This window comes from Fulmarus glacialis, unplaced genomic scaffold, assembly GCF_000690835.1.
Source record: "Fulmarus glacialis isolate BGI_N327 unplaced genomic scaffold, ASM69083v1 scaffold286, whole genome shotgun sequence".
Taxonomy (NCBI): domain Eukaryota; kingdom Metazoa; phylum Chordata; class Aves; order Procellariiformes; family Procellariidae; genus Fulmarus; species Fulmarus glacialis.
In genome coordinates, this window is record NW_009219845.1 from 13,257 (window position 1) to 32,863 (window position 19,607).

General features: G+C 39.3%; 1 protein-coding gene across 1 annotated transcript in view; it reads left to right on the forward strand.

Moving 5' to 3' along the window:
- The first annotated feature begins 11,957 nt into the window (after window positions 1–11,957).
- Window positions 11,958–19,607, forward strand: part of STAG1 (stromal antigen 1) — a 155,609-nt gene continuing 147,959 nt past the window's right edge. Inside the window, exons 1-2 of the mRNA XM_009580516.1 lie at window positions 11,958–11,986; window positions 18,797–18,899. Coding sequence (XP_009578811.1) covers window positions 11,958–11,986; window positions 18,797–18,899 — 132 coding nt within the window. The remainder of the gene's footprint in view (window positions 11,987–18,796; window positions 18,900–19,607) is intronic.

Genomic DNA, 19,607 nt, shown 5'->3' on the forward strand with positions numbered 1-19,607 from the left:
TTAGGATGGATTGAAGGTATTTGGCAGCGTACGGATTCTGGAGTTACTGTTCTTTTAAGTTATTAAGGTAAAATATGGTATCACAAAATGAGAAGCTGGTGATCTGACTTAATACATTTGTGGTAGCATTGATGGCTTTGATGGAGGGATGATTTAAATTGTGTAGTTTATAGATGCAGTTTAGTTTGTCTTGAAGATGACTGGCTTACTGAGTAGTAAAGAGAGAAATTCTTTAATGCGTTCTGATGGTTTTTGTTCCGTCTATTGTACTTGGATCAAAGACCTGCCAGGCTTATCGGTCTTGGGGAGCATATAAAAAAATTCCTAGAGTAGGAGAATAGGGTTGCTTAGTTTATTGGGAAGAGAACTTGAAACAAGTTTTGAGGTGAAGAGGAATCAAGTTAGAGTTGCCAGCTTATTTTGCTGATTGTCGGGGTTTGGGATTACTATAGCTCTTTCTTTGGTATCTAGGACATGGTGGGATTTAAGGCTTGGGTTGTTTTTCCCTGAAAGGCTGCAATTGTGGATTGTTTCAGAAGAGGGATTGTGGTGGTGCGAGGCGTAGGTGAAGGGTGTCTGGTTTGATATGGGGTTGGGTTTTCTCAGGAAATTGTTGGGGTTGGGAGGCAAGGTTTGATTCTCTAATTAATACGTATATGTATTTCTACTTAATGACTTTATTGGCTAACATAATCTTTTCTGGTCTACCTCTGCTACTTTTTTTGGCTCATGTTCAGTTTTCACAAACGCTTTTTAGGAACTTAGCAGGTATGTGTAATTTAGGTACTCTGGCTAATGGGTAGAAGAAGGATATGGAAATTACTCCATGGTACACCACTATATTCTGTCAATACTCCAGCAGAGTGTCAAGAATCGAGAGTCGAAAGATGTGTGCTACTATGAGCTCTTTTGAGAAGTCCCTTTTATGCTAAGGCAAATGTGGTTTTGTTGTTGTTGTTTTTCAAATAATTTACAGAGTTATTTGGACTAAAAATAGTTAACAATTTGTTGTGGTTTAACCCCAGCCAGCAACTAAGCCCCACACAGCCGCTTACTCACTCCCCCCTGGTGGGATGGGGGAGAGAATCACAAGGGTAAAAGTGAGAAAACTTGTGGGTTGAGATAAAGACAGTTTAATAGGTAAAGCAAAAGCTGCACGCATAAGCAAAGGCCATCTCCAGGAAAGCAGGGCTCCATCACGCGTAACGGTGACTTGGGAAGACAAATGGCATCACTCGGAACGTCCCACCCTTACTCCTTCTTTCCCCAGCTTTATATGCTGAGCAGGGTGTCGTGTGGTGTCAGTGGGGGTCAGCTGTCCCGGCTGTGTCCCCTCCCAACTCCTTGTGCCCCCCCAGCCTGCTCGCTGGTGGGGTGGGGTGAGGAGCAGAAGAGACCTTGACTCTGTGTAAGCACTGCTCAGCAATATCAGAAGTATCCCTGTGTTATCAACACTGTTTTCAGCACAAATCCAAAACACAGCCCCATACTAGCTTCTATGAAGAAAATTAACTCTATCCCAGCCAAAACCAGCACACAATTGAAGGAAAACAGGTTTCTTATGATTCCTGTTGAAATGTATTCCTGCTCAAATGAAAAGCATCAGTGGAACCCCTGTGCACTTAATGATAGCAGAAGTTAAAAATGATTACTAAAAGCAAGGGTATTTAGACTGCTTCACTGCAGAAAGATAGCATTATGCTACTTATTTGGATATTTGCTAATCCCTTTATTAAATGCAACCTCTCTTCTAAGGAGCTCAAAACACAAGGGATTTAATAGTTTTTAAAATTCCACATACCCTCGTGCACACAAAAAGATTGTATTTGAGTGAAAAAGGAACCTTTAGAAAACAGATGCCAATTAGCTACCTCAGGCCGATGGTTAAGCTGAATCTCCAACCTGTTAATAGAGAGACAGTGGTACAGGAATCCATAGATTTTTGTCATTGCGCATTGCTGACATCCCTGGACTGGGAAAAACTGGTACTCCAGGATCTTTCAGTTCCTGGACTAATAGCATGGAAAGATTCTCTTGGCTTAAAACTTTGTAAGGGTCATCTCTGGAGTAAGTATGAATATTGAGTAGAGGCTTTCAATACCTCAGTCACACCTACATAATGTCCAGAAATCTTTGCTGTTCGAGGGACTTGGATCATGACATCTTTGTAAGAACGAGGATCCTGACAGGTCTAGCAACTTGGAAATTGATGGAGCTGCTTCTCGAAGCTTGGAGTCCAAGCTTTGGTTTTCTAAATGAGCAGTTTTCAGTGACGGGAATGCTTTAACATAGTCCTTCAATGCTACCTTCTTCTTTTGAAGAACCATTACGCCTTCGTGTTCTTTTGAGGGTAGGGTACTAAAGGTGCCTATCAGGAAATTGGTAGGATGTTACACTTGAGAGTGGTCCTACATTTACTTCTACTTGATACATGCAAGAGTCTCCCTATATTAGCTATTAAATATTCTTTCTGTTAGCAGCTGCCTGAACTTAGAGAAGTTATTATTTTAGTGACCCTATTTTCCTTGAGATTTTGTGCACATCCCCATAAAGATCACATGAGTACCAGAATTAGTCACTTCCCAGAGTTTTTAATTTATATGCGATTTCAAAATGCATGTTTTCTTTGATAATCTGGACAAAATATTCTACAGTTCCTCTTGGCTTTTCTCATCAGAGTCCTATATGAGGACAAAAGAAAAGACAAAACAAAGAAACAAATGCCCAGAGAACAAAAACCTGAATCATTCTGAGAGTTTTTTCCTTTATTCCAGTGTTCTGCATGTCAGGCTTTTCTTCTTTTTGTGAAAATTGGTTTTATTGTTGGCAATTTTCCAGATGCAATGAATAATAGAACACCAGATGTCCACTGCTGAGAAAAATTACAGATGAGTAAACACTCTTCTGAGGTAGCATAAAAATCTATTAACACTGCTTCTGGTGTGCCTGTAGACGGTCTATGTTCTTGGCCCGTTGTGCTTTGTGCTGTAGAGAGATGAAAATCCAAAGCCTGTGTGACCGTCTAAATGTGTTTGACTACACCGGGGATTCCTGCCTTCCTCTAGATGTGGATTATTTTGCAGGAATAAGCAGTCACTCACTGAAGTGCTTGAGTGTGAATTTAATCACTGGATTTAATTTTAATTATTGTCACACATGGATTTGATTGAGGGTAAAGTCACGGAAACATGAGAAGAAATGGGGGGGTAAGAAGGGATATCAAGAGTTCGTCTAGTTCTCACCCTTTCCCCTCCGGCAGGCACAGTTACAGTAATGCCATGTTTTCAGACCCAGAGCAGGCTGTGTTCCCAAAGCCTTGTCTGGTTTTTCCCCAGCTGTTTCAGTCTCCTAGGAATAAGCCTTTTCCACAAACTTTGCTATGTTTGTTCTACCTGACAAGTGTGACCCATCTATTGGGAAAAGAAAAAAATCTTCAGTGGTGGATAATTGCTCATTTTCTTGAGCAAACTATTAGAGTGCTTCACTAGTCATCGTCAAATTTTTCTCAGTGTCTTACCTGAATTTTTCTTGCTGTGGTTTAAACCCATTACTTGTCCTTTTCTCACTCTCCATTGCCTTTGCAGCAGTTTTTATATATTGAAAAAGAAGTCATCCTCCTTCAGTCTTGTCTGTGTCCAGCTGTACTCTCCTGTTGCTTTCCTGTGCACAGATGTTTCTGAGTGTCCTGGAGCCCTGGCTTGGCCCACTAAAATTAACTATGCAAAACCCTGAAAAGTTTTATGCCATTTTAGTGAGCTGAATTGGCTGACTAAGAAATCAGCTGAACAAGATGGCCTTTTTTGGGGGAAAGCATTTCATGTCTTGATAACTCAACTATCTTTTAACACCTTTTCCTAAGGTATGGTGAACACTTATGCGATCCATACTATCATTCAATCTTTTGCAAGTTTTCATTGATCGCTCAGTCTTTTGTTTGGGAGGATGACTCCACAGTTTCTATGATAGGCAAAATCTCTCTTGACAAAATTTGTCCCATGGGCTTTTTTGTGATTCTTGTGTCATCTTAAAAAGATGAGTGAGTTTATCTTCTCAAGACTCCTTCCGAGTCTTGGAAATACGAGTGTAGAGAAGCAGAAGACTTCAAGGATCCATCTATTCATGCTCACAATTTGAGGGTAGTAGAACCTAACTTTCTAGAGCCCTTTTTATTACGTGTATTTTATGTTTAAAGCAGGTAGGTAGGAGGCTGGTAGATAGCTGATGTTATCCTAATGGACAGATGGCAAGGAACAAGTTGTTAATTTAGACCTTAATCATCCAGATATTGGACTAACATTAGAACTCAGTGCCTTCAGTCTTAGTCTTGTGCAATCAGACCATAATTACTTGCCTTATGAGTGATGGAGTGCCTGTAGCCCCCAGTGATCTCAGTCACAGTTGTGAATGCTCAGTGCTGCAGAAAATCAGGTCAAGTATCTCACTGGGTGTCCGCAGAGTGAGGAGCAGTTATGTCTGAAGAGTCTGTAAGAATAACAAAGGGAAAGCAAGCTTGTTTTCATATGCTTAGTCCATCAAATTTATTTTTATTTAAAAAGAAAAATTACAGATTGAAAAGGATAAAATTTCTGTCCTTGAGCAAGCCATATCTACAGGCAATCGTTTGCCACAAAGCATTTGATTAGTATCTTTAGTATTAGCTGTCCTAGGCATTATAAGAAAGCAGTATATGATAATATAGTTAAACTATTGAAATAAACACTGGAGATGATCAAACAAAATTGTCTGAGTGATGTGTGACATTTGAATCAACTACACTATTATAACCATGGTGAAAAGATTTTATCAGCTTTCCTGTGTAATCCTAGTGTCAGTGCCTCGGCACAGACAAGCACAGTACAGGAATTAGCTGCTACCTTCTGAAAATAGTAGCAGAAGATAGGAAAACTGATTGTTTTTGACAGCTCACACATTTTTAGAGACCGAAAACTAAGTATAGAAATGTCATAGTATGACTTAATGCTTGGAGGTTTTTGTCATTTAAGAATTTTATTCCCAGCTCTGCCAGAAGTGATTTGCGTAACCTTTCAGTGTGAGGTCTTGCACTCGTAATTGTGAAGAGCACCGAATAATATTGCACACTAGAAAGTGAGACTTCAGATTATTCTTCTGGCTGACTGGGCAGGACCTTTCTAGGCTGAAAGCATTTGGTGAGAGGAAGCAGCAACAGCTGTTTTGCCTGTAGAGTCAGTTCTACATGTTGGTGCTACTGTAGAGTGCAAGTGAGGACACAACTGAAATTGAAGGCAATGTTAAATGGACAGCGAGGGCTTGCCACGTGAGAATTCTTGTTCCCACACGTATATGTAACACATCTGGAAATACCTTTAAAGAATGGAGAAAAAAAAGAAACTTTAGTCAATGATAATGGACATCTACTAGATGCTTTAATTTTGTGTACAGCCTTGCTTTGTTGTTCTTGGCCTCACGTTTTTCTTGTATTATATGCATTACCTCTGTGAGCTCACTTCCCTTTTTTCATTTTATGTGTTAATTTCTTACTGACATTTTCTGCGGGAAAACCAATTGTCCATCCTCAGCTTGCTGTTCTGATAACTCCATCATTCTGGAAGACCCCTAGCCAAACCATATGCCACACTGTTCAAAATTGTCCCTCTACTGCAAAACAAAATACGTCCTTGTCTCTCTTGTACTGAGGAGCCCAGCACTGGACGCAGCGCACCGAATATGTCTCGTCAGCTCTGAGTAGAAGGGAAGGGTCACCTCCCTCGATGTGCTGGCAGTGCTCTGCCTAAAGCAGCCCAGGAGATGCTGTTGGCCTTTGCAGCAAGGGGCACGTTGCTGGCTCGTGTTCAAGTTGTTGTCCACCAGGATCCTTGGATCCCTTTTGGAAAAGCTGCTTTCCAGACGGTTGGTCCCAAACCTGTGCATGGGGTTGTTCCTCCCCAGGTGCAGGACTGTGCGGTTCCCTTTATTGAACTTCATGCGATTCCTGTTTGTCCATTGCTCCAGCCTGTCCAGGTCCCTCTGAACGGCAGCACAAGCATCTGGTGTATCAACCAACTCTCCCAGTTTTTTGCTTTTGTTGTTGGATGTGCTTTTGCAGGTTGGGAACTGCAGGTCCTCCTGGGTATTAAATGAATAACAGCAACAGCAGAGACACACATTTGGGAGAGGGATGTGGAGTAATAAGAATGTGTCTAGTGTGCTTTTGAAGGATGTAGGAAACGAAGCATCGCCATGCTGCGCTAGCCTAGTTGTTCCTAATAATACCTCCTTCTGTCACGGTTAGACTGGATTAAGAATATTGCAGACCACGTATCGGCAGAGCTTGCTATGTACTTTAAGTATTGAAGGCACTCACTAGTGCTTAGTGTTAATTTTTCTATCACTTGGACTTTCAATCTTGGTTTAAATACTTACTAAAATGTGATAATGTGAAATTTAGATTCTGTGTAGAACTTCAATGAAATTGTCTTAAAGATAGGCTAAATAAGCATTATGTCTTGTTTGGCCTTAAATGATGCTATGTATTTTCAAAATCAGAGCTGGAAGAGGTGGTTTAGTTCGGCTTTCAGTTCAAGAGGCTGCAGGGTCAACATGAATTAATTTGTTTCAAGTTCCAAACCTGTAGTAGAAATGAAGCTTATGCTTATAGAAATACATAATCCAAAGGAAACAAAAACTCCTGAGTGATGAAGAACACATCACAGCATTTGGTAAATTTGTTACAGGGTTAGTTCCTGATGACTGGTGTTCTAGTTCTGAAGGATTTAGAATTTACACTTTCAATTTCTAAATATTATTCTCACTTTGCAGATGGGATAGCTGAGCAGGAAGGATTTAAGTGGTGTGCCCAAGGCCATGCATGGGGTTGGATAAAGCAGCAGAAGGCTAGAATTTATCTGCCTGGCTGTGAGAGCCTCTTTTCTCTCTCACCTTGTTGATCAAAGCTTTTGAGCTCTGCCTTGGTGTGCAGTGTGCTGCCTTCTAACAGAATTGTTGTTTGCTGCTGGTGCAGGCCTTTTCTTAGCTGTCAAATGCTGTTGTTGGGCAAGAATATTGAGGGGACAAATCTTGTCTCTAAACTGAATATGAAAAATTTGAGTTTTACATGTCTTGTTTTATGGTGCTGTGCAATGGCACGGCACACCATCATGTATTATAGCTTCTTGTCTGCACAAGCAGTACGTTTGGAGTTCTCAAACTTCCTTTGGGCCTTAACGGGATGGAAAAGTGTACTGCTTTATCAATTTTCGACTTGCAAGAAAAGACGTAACAGGGGGCACTGAGGGAGAAAGCAAAGTAATTTTAAATGGAAAATGAAGTTATGGCATACAGGCATTACCGATTAAGTAGTAGAAGATATTGCTCTGCTAGTGTGAGCCATTGTTTGGATATATTTTGCACTTGGATGGTCACTTGGTCAACAAAGAAAGGATTTTGAATGGGAGACCATCAAATACCAGTTATCTTTTATTTTGGATATCTTCTAGACAATGGAATTAATAATGATGTAACTCTTATTGCTAAACTTAGTAGTTGGGGTTTTTTGTTTGGTTTTTTTGTTTTGGTTTAGGTTTTGGTTTCAGCTTTATAACATGTGGGAACCTAGTTTATAATAAGGTTAGTTGAACTTGATTTGGTTGTTGCTGCCGGATAGTTGCTTGGAACAACTCTGTCAGGTTTCAGGGTTCATGTCAATGTTTTCATTTGTTTGTTGTTTGGCTAAAAGGGGTAGATTACTTCAGCACCAGAGAGGCAAATAAACAATCTAAAGACTGCAAAAAATATAAGTAGCTATATGTTAGTGGAAACTACAGAAAATACTGATGGAATGCATGTATCAGATTTATTGTTCTAAAATTGTAGAGCCTTTCTTAAAGCTAAGCTCATTATGAGAAACTTATTGAAGAAAAGTTATCATAAAACTGACAACTTACTAGAAAATTTTTTTTTTTTTAAAGAAGTAGTTTTATTTAATGGTCAGTATGTCTGCCCTGGTTATTGTGCATGGTTAAAAAAATAGAAGCAAAAAAGAAACACTTGTTTTCCCACTATATGTTTCAACTGAATTGTCTCTTCTGCTGCCTGCTTTATCTTCTTTTATAGGTAATTTTTAACTATGCCAGCATAATTTATGTCATCTTAAAGCATAGATGTGCAGGTTTAAAAAGCTGCAAATATGCTAAGGTCATTAAAATTGGGATTGAATGAAAACATCAGATTTTTTTAAACTCCTGAAATAGAAGCAGTTGACCGCAAGTTAAAGGACTTGTTCAGCTATATTGTGTTTATTATAGTTTAAATAACCCAAAATGCAAAAATATGAAGTGTTCCTCCCCCCGCTCTGCTCTTCCCTGGGGGAAAGGTGACAAAATGGGAATCTGTCTCAAGCTTTCAGGATTTTTTTATCAATGCCTTAATTCTCAGGCTGAATAGGACAGAAAGGAGAAGAGTTCGATTTTCTTGTTTGCAGGAACATAATCTCTAAGAAACAGGTGTTTCTTTTATTAAAACCAGAAAAAATGTGAAGGTTCACATTTGTGTAGTCCATAAGGATCAATGATTTTTCCACAGTTGTCAAACTTAATTGCACAACTGTATTGAGAACTCTGTTCCAAGCACATAAAGCTTTTCATTAGTCACTATAGTGACTTGTTTTATTTCCAAACCAAGCCTAAGCAACATGGGTGATAACTTAAGACTGAATTTTGGAAGCAAGTGTAGAGGAATGTTACTGTGAGGGAAGTTGCAAGGCAGTTATCCCAAGACCGTTAAGGGTTTCCTAACTTCATCTGAGTGCGCGGGTTGAGGAAGAAGAGGTTAGCAGCCAGAGCGTAATAGCCAGCAGGACTGTATTGGGTGCATGTGAGGGATACAGACGGCTTGGGTTTTGTAACGGGGAGGTGTTATTCCATGCCATGTAAGACTCCACTTCTGGTCAGTCCCACAAAATGGGAAGGATTGTGCCTTTTCTTTTTGGGCTTCTGCCTCTGAGCTGTTCATTTTCCAGCTTGTCAGCATTGACAGTTCTTGTATTTTAGCACTCTTTGGCTTAACCCTTGTTAAGTGCCTTTATTAACAGAAGACAGTAAAAGGGCAACTTTGTCATCTTTTGGATGGTCCAAAAGTCTGGACATAACCACATACGGATGGATTTTTTCCAGCACTGTTTTGCAGTTTCCTGTTTAGCATAAGGACTTTGAGAAAATACCACGGGACCTTGCCGTTCCCTGTATGTCAGGTTGTCTGCCGTTACCGCCATGTCAAGGCTGTGGGTCCAGCTTCCTTGGTTCTTCCGTTGCTTCTGAATGAAACAGCTCCCCTCTTCTCCTTCTGGCTCTTTATACCCTTCACTCTATACTTCATTTTAGGCCAGGACTTTTCTTTTCGAATAAGTTACCTCTGAGCAAGTATGCTTTTCCTTGTGTGTGAAAGCACTTCCCTAGAGCAGTTGTATACTGCTGGTTACTATATCCAAGCATGCACAGCACAACAGTTGTGAAGGGTGATAACTCGTTTAAAAAAGAAAATTAAAAAAAGAAATTCCACATAACAGCTGTGCAGGATGCCTTAAGCGTCTGTGGAAAATATCTCACATGAAACACACATCAATTTTCTTGAACTTCTTTGGAAAGCTCTTTTGAAAAGTAAGATTGATGCCCACTATCCTGCTAGAATTGGATAATCTGAAGATCCAAGACGGATAGGTTTCCTCTGAGGTCTGGTTAGCATACGCAAGAGTGTGTATGCGAGTGCATGTGTGCTTGTGTGTGTACAAAAAATGTACTTTTTAAACAAAGGAAGGGTATTACAAAAATGTGTACATCTGGTCGTCATGGCAGGAGGAAAAAATATTTGCAGAAGCTTAATCAAAACCTTTCTTATTCTATTTTAGGATTTCATTAACTATTCTTCGTATGTTACACCTAAATATTAGTATTTTGTGACCACCAGAGCACATGTTGTTCCCGTTGTAGTGATCCTGTCCGTTTCAGAGATCTGAACATTCCCTTTTTTCCTTCGTGTAGGAAATCAACTCAAAACTTAATTCAGTCTGCTGCTATGTTTGTTTATAATAATTCTTACCAGTGCCTGAAATGGTTGCTGCTTGTTGTTGAATGGGCATGTCATTCCCCTGTTAAGAGTAATCACATCCTTTAAAACATAGTGTCTCTAATGAGGAAACATTGTTATGGAAACAAGTTATGGAAATAGCACAAATAGGATATCATGTAACATTTTTCTTCTTGAAGGACTCAGACTGCTTGTGTCTTACAGTGAAACTGGAGAGCTTTTACACCAACCTGGTGTACGGGCCATTGAAAATGACCCCCTTTAAACTGTAAATGCTAGAGTGGTAACTTTCATTTCAAACAAATTTCTCTCTTGTGAACATTTGTTTTGCAACAAGGTGGCTTTTTAATGATACAGTAGAAAAAATGGGCAATGAGATGGTAGTATATAGGAAGAATTTAAATTTGGTGATGAGATACTGTGAGTAAAAACTGTTGGTAGCATGAAGTAGTAAGTACTGGGAGAACTAGTTGTATGCATCTGTGAGTCTAATTGGAACTGTAATAACCAGAGGCAAAAAAGTCTGTTCATGCTGCACAGTTATGGTTTTGGTAAATAAATACTGATGTGCATATAGTAGGATGGAAAATAATACTTTACGTGTTGTACTGTTTTGCTTGCACTGGTGCACTTTTATTTAGATACTGTGGCGCTAGTCACATTGCCTCTTTCTGGCTTGATTTTCCTGCTGTCTTGTGCAAAGCTACTAGAGCACAGAAAAAACTGCCCATCGAGAAGAAATTAAATATTTAAATAAAAGAGATTTAAAATATCCCATGTTTACAAAACACACAGTTAAGTCCTTGGTATTCATTACCATTCCTCAACTGCAGTGCTCCATGCAGCTATTTATATTACCCCAAGATCTGTAAAATGGGAGAATGAAACAAATAATTTTAGTTTTTCCAGAACTTGCATTTTCTGGAAGAATGGGATGGCAGTTCTGTGTTTTATTACATCAAAGAATTAGTGCATCTGTCACATTGTGCCGTTATTTAATGGTAAAGTCACGTCTGCTGTCATTAGTCAACTCCTTGATTAGTCTTTTGGATAGAGAGATTTTACTAGTGGGTGTAGTAGATGAAGTCTAGTTTATTGTTTAAACTTACAATTTTGGTTTCATCAGGTTAAAATACTTTCTATTGCAGTTAGAGAATTACACAGCTTCTGACGACTCCTCTGTAAAATTCAGTACCATAAAACTGTGAGCCAGTTTGTCTGATTTGAATACGTGTAGTTCCATTAAAGGGAAAGTTATCAGGAATATTATCTTTTACCAGTTTTGTTGTGTCTAAATCAAAACTTGTATGATTTTTAGGTGCAGATCTTTTGTCTTGATTTGCACCTAGGAAAGACTGTTTCTTATGAAACCAAACTTTTGTCTTTCAAGTTTAGCCTGTTGTGTGACCAGAAAATAGATTCCTTAAGTTTGGATCATCACATTCTCTGATTGCTTATGCTTATATGTTTATCTTGTTTATTTAAATTTTCTCAGATAGAGTTCTGCTTGTGTTTTTACATTAGAGTTACTGTAAGCAAATATGGGACGTAATGCAAAATAGTTTGTTTAATTAAAAAAAAAAAACCAACAGTAAAGTTGCCTAAACAAAATTGTAAAAACTGAATGCAAGAATATGATTAAGCTCTCCTGGGGACATCCATTCTATATTTCATGTGATTTAATAGTGATGATACTTCAAAATTGACCATTTTTGTTTACAGTGGGTTTTTCTGTTCAATATATGACTATTTTGGAATCACAACTAACAATGTTTTTTTCTCTTTTTTGCAGACTGGACTTTGACATTCTTTTCATGAAAGAGGTTTCCAAGTAGTTGTCTTATAATAACTTTGAGAAGAAGTTCTATGTAGCTCTTACTTTCAAGAGTGCTGCAAAAATGATTACTTCAGATTTGCCAGTACTACAGTGAGTATATGTTTCTCTATATATTTGAAATCTTCAGTGTTAAAAAGGTAGAAGTAAACAGAGAGGTGGTTGCAACGATAAAGTATAAGCTTGAGAGAAGTGCAGATTAGTGTGACTGTTCCAGGCCTTCTGTGTTGTCCTATGCTGAAAAACTGTGTAAAAAATGAAACACTTAAATCTAAAAGAGATTTCTTTATATGTATGGAGTTTTAACTTTGCAGTGAAAAGCAAAACAAAATCTTTGCTACTTTTATGCTTCCGAGTGTTGTGAGATTTCAGAAATGTGAATGGGTTCTAGTTATAATTGACCATATTTGTGTATTCCGGTTGCGTACTCTTTCTTACAACAAGCTGTATTTATTGTGCACAAAGCCTTTGGCCTCTGCAATTGAAGAGAGCAAGTGGCGTCAGCATGTTTTGATCTCATTGGGAAATATGAGTGGCTTATACAGATGGGAACATCACTGTACCTGGATAAAGTGAACTATTGGGAAGAATAGAGTGGAAGTCTATGAGAGGAGCTAGAGAATAAATCAAGTAGAATTAAGAAAGGAATTTTAGAAACAGGAACAAAATGGAGTTTTATTTGATGTGTTGGGTTGACCTTGGCTGGCTGCCAGGCACCCACCCAGCCGCTCTCTCAGTCCCTTCCTCAACAGGACAGGGGGAGAAAATAAGATGAAAAACCTCATGGGGCAAGATAAAGACAGGGAGATCACTTACCAATTATCCTCAAGGGCAAAACAGACTCGACTTGGGGAAAATTAATTTAATTTATTGCCAATTGAGTAAGATGTGGCTGATAGTGAGAAACAAAGACAAAAACTAAAACGTGTTCCCTCTCCCCCCTGCCCTTTTCCCCGGTTTAACTTCACCCCTTCATTCCTCACTCCTCTACTCACACCCGCAGCGTGAGGTCCGCAGTCTGTGCCGGGGCGCTGGCAGCACCTTCTCCTCCCTCCTGCTGCTCGCGGGGCTGGTCCCTCGCCCCTCACAGCATTCGCCCCTTTCTTCAGTAGCTTTCGCAGGGGCAGCGCTGGCTCCTCTGACCGGCCAGGCCCGGCTCTGCCCTGCCCCGGGGCCGTTGGAACCGGCCACAATGGCCGTGGTTCACAGTCTCCTCACAGAGCCCACCCTGCGGCCGCCCCGCTGCCACCACCTTGCCCTGTAGACCAAATGCATTCGGTAATTATCTGATATGAAGTTTTTTGCTTGGAATGAACATGCGGAAATGGGAATTATCACAGGGTGTAAAAGAGCCTCAGTTTATCAAGGCTGAGTGGTGTTCCAACACTAAGGTTTCAACTGCCTTTATTTAAGAAACTGAATGCTTGGACAGTTGTACAGTTATTTGTCTGACCTTAAAAATAAGATGCTCTGCATTGCGATTTTTTCCTTATGTTTTTAAAACCTCTTTCAAAAAATGCTAATTTTTGCTGTGGGTGAGCACATGGCTAAAGATGGGGATGACCCTGAGGGGTAGCACTGAGGGGGGAGCGTCAGCCCTGGGGGGTTCTGGTTAGCTTTGAGGGTAGTTGTGAAGAAAATTTTTCTCGATTCGTATTTTCGTGGATGTGCCACGTTCAAGAAGTGAGAGTGTGCTTGTGAGATGTGCCAGGGACAAAAAGCTGGGAGATTCTGTCACGGCAACGGTAGGAAAGGGATATTCCCGTTCCCAGTTCAAGAAGCTAGATGGCCGTAAGAAGTGAATGAAATAACGTAGAGTTTAAGGTTAAAAAATGCATATTAATAGATTTGGTAACTCTGCACACCAGCTGAAAAACATGAGGGAGATTAAAGATATTGGCATATTCTTTAATCAGAATATGGTTGTGAGCCACCAATTTTATGCAACATTAAAAAATGAAAGGAAACATGTATGTTGTTTTTTCCCGTAGAGCTGGGAATCATTTAATACCACTGTGCGAAGTGTTGGTGAGATGTCATTATCAGTAATGTATATAGTTTTAGTTGTTTGTAAACAAGACGAGATCTCTCTTTTTACAAAAAAATCAGCAGGATTTGCATGGAAAGGTTTTGAGACTCTCCTGAGGGCTCAGAACGTTAAGTCTAGTGTGGGTAAGGTATCAAAGAAAGCGATAACTGCTAATTCAGTAGGTCTCAACCAGACTTTCATCAGAAGGGGGTCTGGCTAAAGGTGAGAAAACCTGAAGCAATCTTTGGTTAGGGGTATTGGCTTCACACATTTAGATCTGGGAAGCCACGATCTGGTTCCACACAGAGAAAGCCAAGGTTTTCTTTTTAGCTCTTAAATAAGCAGCTTTGAAGGATTATTATAATCTACCACTCCTATGCCTCAATTCTACTTTTTCATAACGTTTTCTAATCTTTTCAGCTATGCCCTTTAAACAAAGGGTCCTAAAGTCAATTTGATATATTAATGTACTTTGCTTAGGACCATATCAAATATTCCTTCCCAAATTCTTCCCTGTTGAAGGAACATGAAAGGAGAAATCTGTAATCTTCCTGGATTCATAGAAGTGGCTTCAGAATGCAGTGAAGACAGGATTTCACTTATTGGTGTTTCAGATGTAGGGGAAAAAAAACTCTGGTGTATTTGACCTGGATGACTGACTGTTATGAGTCTTCTCTCAGTGGGATGACTCATATTTGCTGTGAGGCATGTTCCTCTTCAGATTTTGAAGATCAACCATGAGAGCTGATTCATCCATGATTCATGAGCCCGTGCATTTAGCCATTTTTCTTCATGAATGCTTTTTTTTCACAAGGCTGAGTCTGGTGGTAGCAATTACTGAATTTATCTCTGCCAGAACCTTAAGCCACCTCAGCAACACCGATAAAAGCTCATAGAAGCGTTTTTATTGACAAAAACTGATACGTGAACATAGGTTTTTGGTGTGGTGTGTTTTTAAGGGGGGGTGGTATAAGCTTTGTAGCTAGGGCTTTACGTAATAGTAGAAGGAAGGTAAGTTTGTTTTGATTTATTTTGCAGAGATGTGAAATTTACTGCATCTATGGAAATGTGTTCTTCAGAAGCAGGACATGGTAAAGGGCTGCCCAGTAATCTGTTAATTCTTCATTACCATATGGTTAGTTTCAATGGCTAGTTATTATAACTTTGGAATAATATTCAGAGTTTTTAGGAGGGATCCTGGAGTTACTGCTGGTTTTCTAGGATGCTTTAGCCACCACAGAAACCAGAAAGAAAAGCAGAGTAAATTTGAGCCCCTAAAAGGGGTTGCCACTTGTCTGCCCACCCCAGTCTTGTAGGTCTGCCACACTCTGCCAGGTTCTCTTATGCCTCTATCACGTCAAAGGTGTCTTAGAGAGGAAAGGTTTAGCCTTAGGCACCACCACCTCTCCTCTTCGTAGATGAGGCAGGCCCCCTTAGGCCCAGATTATTTTCCCTCCCAACAGCTTCAGGAAAGATAAATTGTGACTACGCCTAAGTTTTCCCCTCAGGTGACTAGTCACACACATGGAAAATAGGGATAGGATAATTCTAGTCTATTAAGATGTGGATGACTGCCACCAGATAAGTAACTTCCTAGCAGTTCTGCAAGATGTGTAAGATGGATGTTGGCCAGATGCTCTTCTCAATGAGTGTTAAAAACGTGGCAGAACTGCAGGCAGTTAAGGGATGCTTTACTCCTCCTCTGAGTTCAGAAATAAGAAGAAAAGGGGCACATGTCTGTGTGCCCAGAGCAACTGTAAGGCCTTGACAGAAGCAGAAGCACTACCTCCCAAACTGAAGGGAGTCAAGGCCCCAGTGGAAGGGCCTTTTTGTGCAGGAGTTGCATGATTCGGAACTCCCTGCTGCTTGAAATGATGTTTATTTTGATGTTAAATCAGCCAAGGACTGTAGGTTGTCCTTGATCCTGTCTCCCTACTGCAAATAATGTGAGTATTGAAGGGAATTTACTTTCTGATGTTTTCCCCTTATTCCTTACACACTTATATTCTTCTTTGCCAGAAGAAATCTCCTCTCTGCCTCACATATTGTTGGGGTGAGATTCATCTTGTTTAATTTTAAACATTTATATTTGAGCTGCTTGTTTAGATCACCTTACCATCAACGGAGAGAAAAGAAAATTTACAAAACATAAACTGTCTGAGCAATTTTGGACACTGACCTTAGCATGAGGTATGTTGTACCTTAAGATTTTCTGTTTTCTGCATCATATATGCCTAAAATTTACATTAGATGAATCTCACCCTTAGTACTGATTTATTGAGCCTTTCCCAAAAGGCTTCCAGCAAACCAGAGAAGTTTTACCGGAAAAATATTAGAGAAGCGTGGTTATCAGGTTTAAGACAACAGTCTGTTTAAGACAAAGAAGAGAAGGTAGTTAATAATTAAAACGTTCCTTCCGTATGCAGTGTTCCAAAGCAATTGAAATTTCCAGAACTAAATACCCAAATCTCAGTAGGTTTTGCTAGACCAAGACAGAGGGTGTAGCAAAGCCAAGCTCTCTGTGGACTAGATGCATGCAAAATAGTAGTACAGTTTATCTATATAGCTCCAGTGTTTCAAGGGAAGCGTTTGAGCCATTTGCCTAGGAGGACTGCTGAATCTGGTTTTAATAGAGGAAAATCTTTATCCTGATGATACTAGGGGTGCGGTTTTGTGAGCTAGCAAAGCTACAGCATTTCCCCAGGAATGGGGGTATTGCTTAGACCACACCACGCCTAAAATTTTTCCAGTAAGGATCTGCGTAGACCAGAGGGAAGCTTATTTTTTCTGCAGAGAGCAAGAGAGAATGGCTTTAATTTCTCTACAGCAATAGAAAGCAGCAGATATTTCTATGGGGTTCCTTCTGTATTCAAAAGTTGTTGGTTTTTTTTTTTTTAAAAAAATTGTCATTGTGAGGCAATACACATTTTTGTCAAATTGAGTTGCAGTGTGATAACTGGTCTTTGAGCAAAGGCTGGATACATCCGTCCATGTAGGCATTGTTTTCAGCTATATTCACTGCATTGCTTTTCACCAGTGTGGCCCTATTTTACCAAACATTTTGAACTGTGGGGTTTCTTTTATTTGGTTTTAGGCTTTTTACAGGTGGATTTTTTTTTTTCAAATTCATAGCTTGATACTGAGTTTTTCAAACTTTATATTTTGTGAAGCAGAGAAGCTACTTCTCTTTAATTTTATCACAACAAAGCTGCATTTTCAGTATTTTGTAGAGATACTGTTTTACAAGCGTATAATTTGGGAACTCAAATGTACTCAAGTACTGTTTTTTAATCTAGGGTGCCTGGTTTTCTGGGGTGTGTAGAGTATTTAGAGATAATCCGTTGAAGTTACTTTCAGAAAAGGAGATTCATATATGTTCTACTGCATTCTAGCTTTCTAAAGGATTCTGTGGACCCCTTGGTGTTTTTGGGCTTGCAAATTGGAAAAGGTTGGAAAATAATGTCTTAATATTAGAAATTCATCATAGTTCTGCGGAATTATTTGGGTTAGAGCAGACCTAGAACAATACAGTAATTTCAGTAAAGAGAAGTACCAGAACATTCTTGATTCTGATACAATGATGTTTGTATCTTTCTGCATTACTAAATAGCTTTCTTGGTGATACAGCAAATTTGTGAAGTACTCCTGATTTATAAAACAAAATAAAAAAATAAACCCCAGACAATGTGGAAGATCTGTGTAGATCTTGGCTTGCTGAAGCTTCTCAGTTTCTGTAAACCAGATCACTAATGCCACCTTTTATGTTTGAGGCTGTATAAAATAATGGAATAGATCTGATTTTTACCTTCCCCTTGCACAAGTTTTAGAGCAATTTAACTCCTTTCACTTCAAGGAAATTATATTGGATTTAAAGAAATCTCTGATTAGAGCTAGACTTGACCCACCTTTGGGTAATCTAGGACATTATTGCAGTTACTCTTGCATTTACAGAGATCTCATGCACTGGTGGTCTTGCAAACTAAAAATAAAGCACACCAGTGACAGGTATGGTTTTGCTTGTGGGCTCTTCTTGGGCAAAATCTAGTGCCTCAGAAGATCAATTACAAGCTGAGTTTCTTCAAACAGCCGGGTCTGTTCTGAAGGCAGAGAAGTACCTGTGCGCCTGGCTTGGGGGGGGGGGGGGGGGGAATGGGGGGGGGGTGGTGGAAATCGAGGTAATGTTTTTTCCCCTGCTTAGTATGGTCTTAAGTCTAAAACAGGAATGATTGAAAAATGATACTGTGGGCTTCTCTGCTAATAGTCATTGAGCAATGTCAAGGTCTTTTCATTGTACAAGTGAAAATGTTTTTGTAACTGCAAGAATCTAAGTGTCTTCAGATCAAAGTGAGTTTTCTGGTTTGTGCCTCATGGTCAGCGTTAATCCTCTCTCTATTAACAGCTGCACAGTACCATTGTCTTCGAGTGTGACTAAAAACACAATGTAACCCGAGTGGGAATTTGTGTAACTGTTCTAATGATGTGAGAGCTGGATTGGGCTCCAGTTTGCTTTCTCATGGCCTTGAAAGCAGCTTGGAAGTAGTTACTAAGAGTAAAAGAAAGTTGATACTAGTGAATACGTTGTGGGATGGATATCTTGAGAATGTGCTGTTTAATATAGCCAGTTTTTGAAGTGTAAAGAAGCTGTTAATTTAAATAACTTCCAGTCTATAAAATGACATTCCAGCCCATAAAAAGGTAAGGCTTTTTGCCAGGGCTAACAATGCTTAGTTCCTTAGTTTGCAGAATAAATGTGGCAAGCCTTTTAATGCTGACTTTTTTTTTCCTGGCTTAGGACTAAATATTTAATCAGTCAGTTATAGATTACTTGTTGATTTCAAATCATTTTAATTTATCTAGTGTTTTTCCCCCCCTAGGGATTCTACAAATGAAACTACTGCACATTCAGATGCTGGCAGTGAGCTTGAAGAAGCAGAAGTCAAAGGAAAAAGAAAAAGGGGCCGTCCTGGCAGGCCTCCAGTATGTGTAATTTAGTTTTGTTTTGTTATGCATCTATTTAAAATTGACTGCAAACTGTTTTTCATCTAATCATCTTGTGGTCACATAAATAGGCTTTTAATGAGCCGTATGTCAAACTTTATGAAGACTTGTAGTATGAAATATTTATCAGATTGATATACAAACAATGTTTGGACTGTTTAAAAAGGGACATAAAAATGAGCTCATATTAGCTATTACTTTTTCTTTCGCTAGCTACTTAAATGAACATTACAATTTTGTTATTATTGTCATATTACAACATTCTTCCAGACATGAGAATAATCCCAGTAAGCACGACTACTTTCTGTTTTGAAAGTTGTAATGGATTTTAAGTGACAAATGACATTTGAGCCATCCTTTTAGTACCTGAGAATCTCTTAATGTGAATGGAAGAGTTGCAGCATAGTATTAACTAAATGCCTCGGAAGATCTATTAACACATCTTAAAAATTCATGTAATTGACATATACTGTGTTCCACATATAGATTAGGAACTTCAACCTATTCTCTAGCATAGTGCACAGACGATATTGCTGTCTGCTGTGTAAGATTTGCTGTTCTTCAGTAGTCTTTGCCCATTGCTGGCCCATGAATGAGAACATACAGAAACAACTCTCTATTACACATAGTATTTAAGGAGGCTTTCTCTTTTATTTTCATTTATTTTATAAAATAGCCAATTTATTG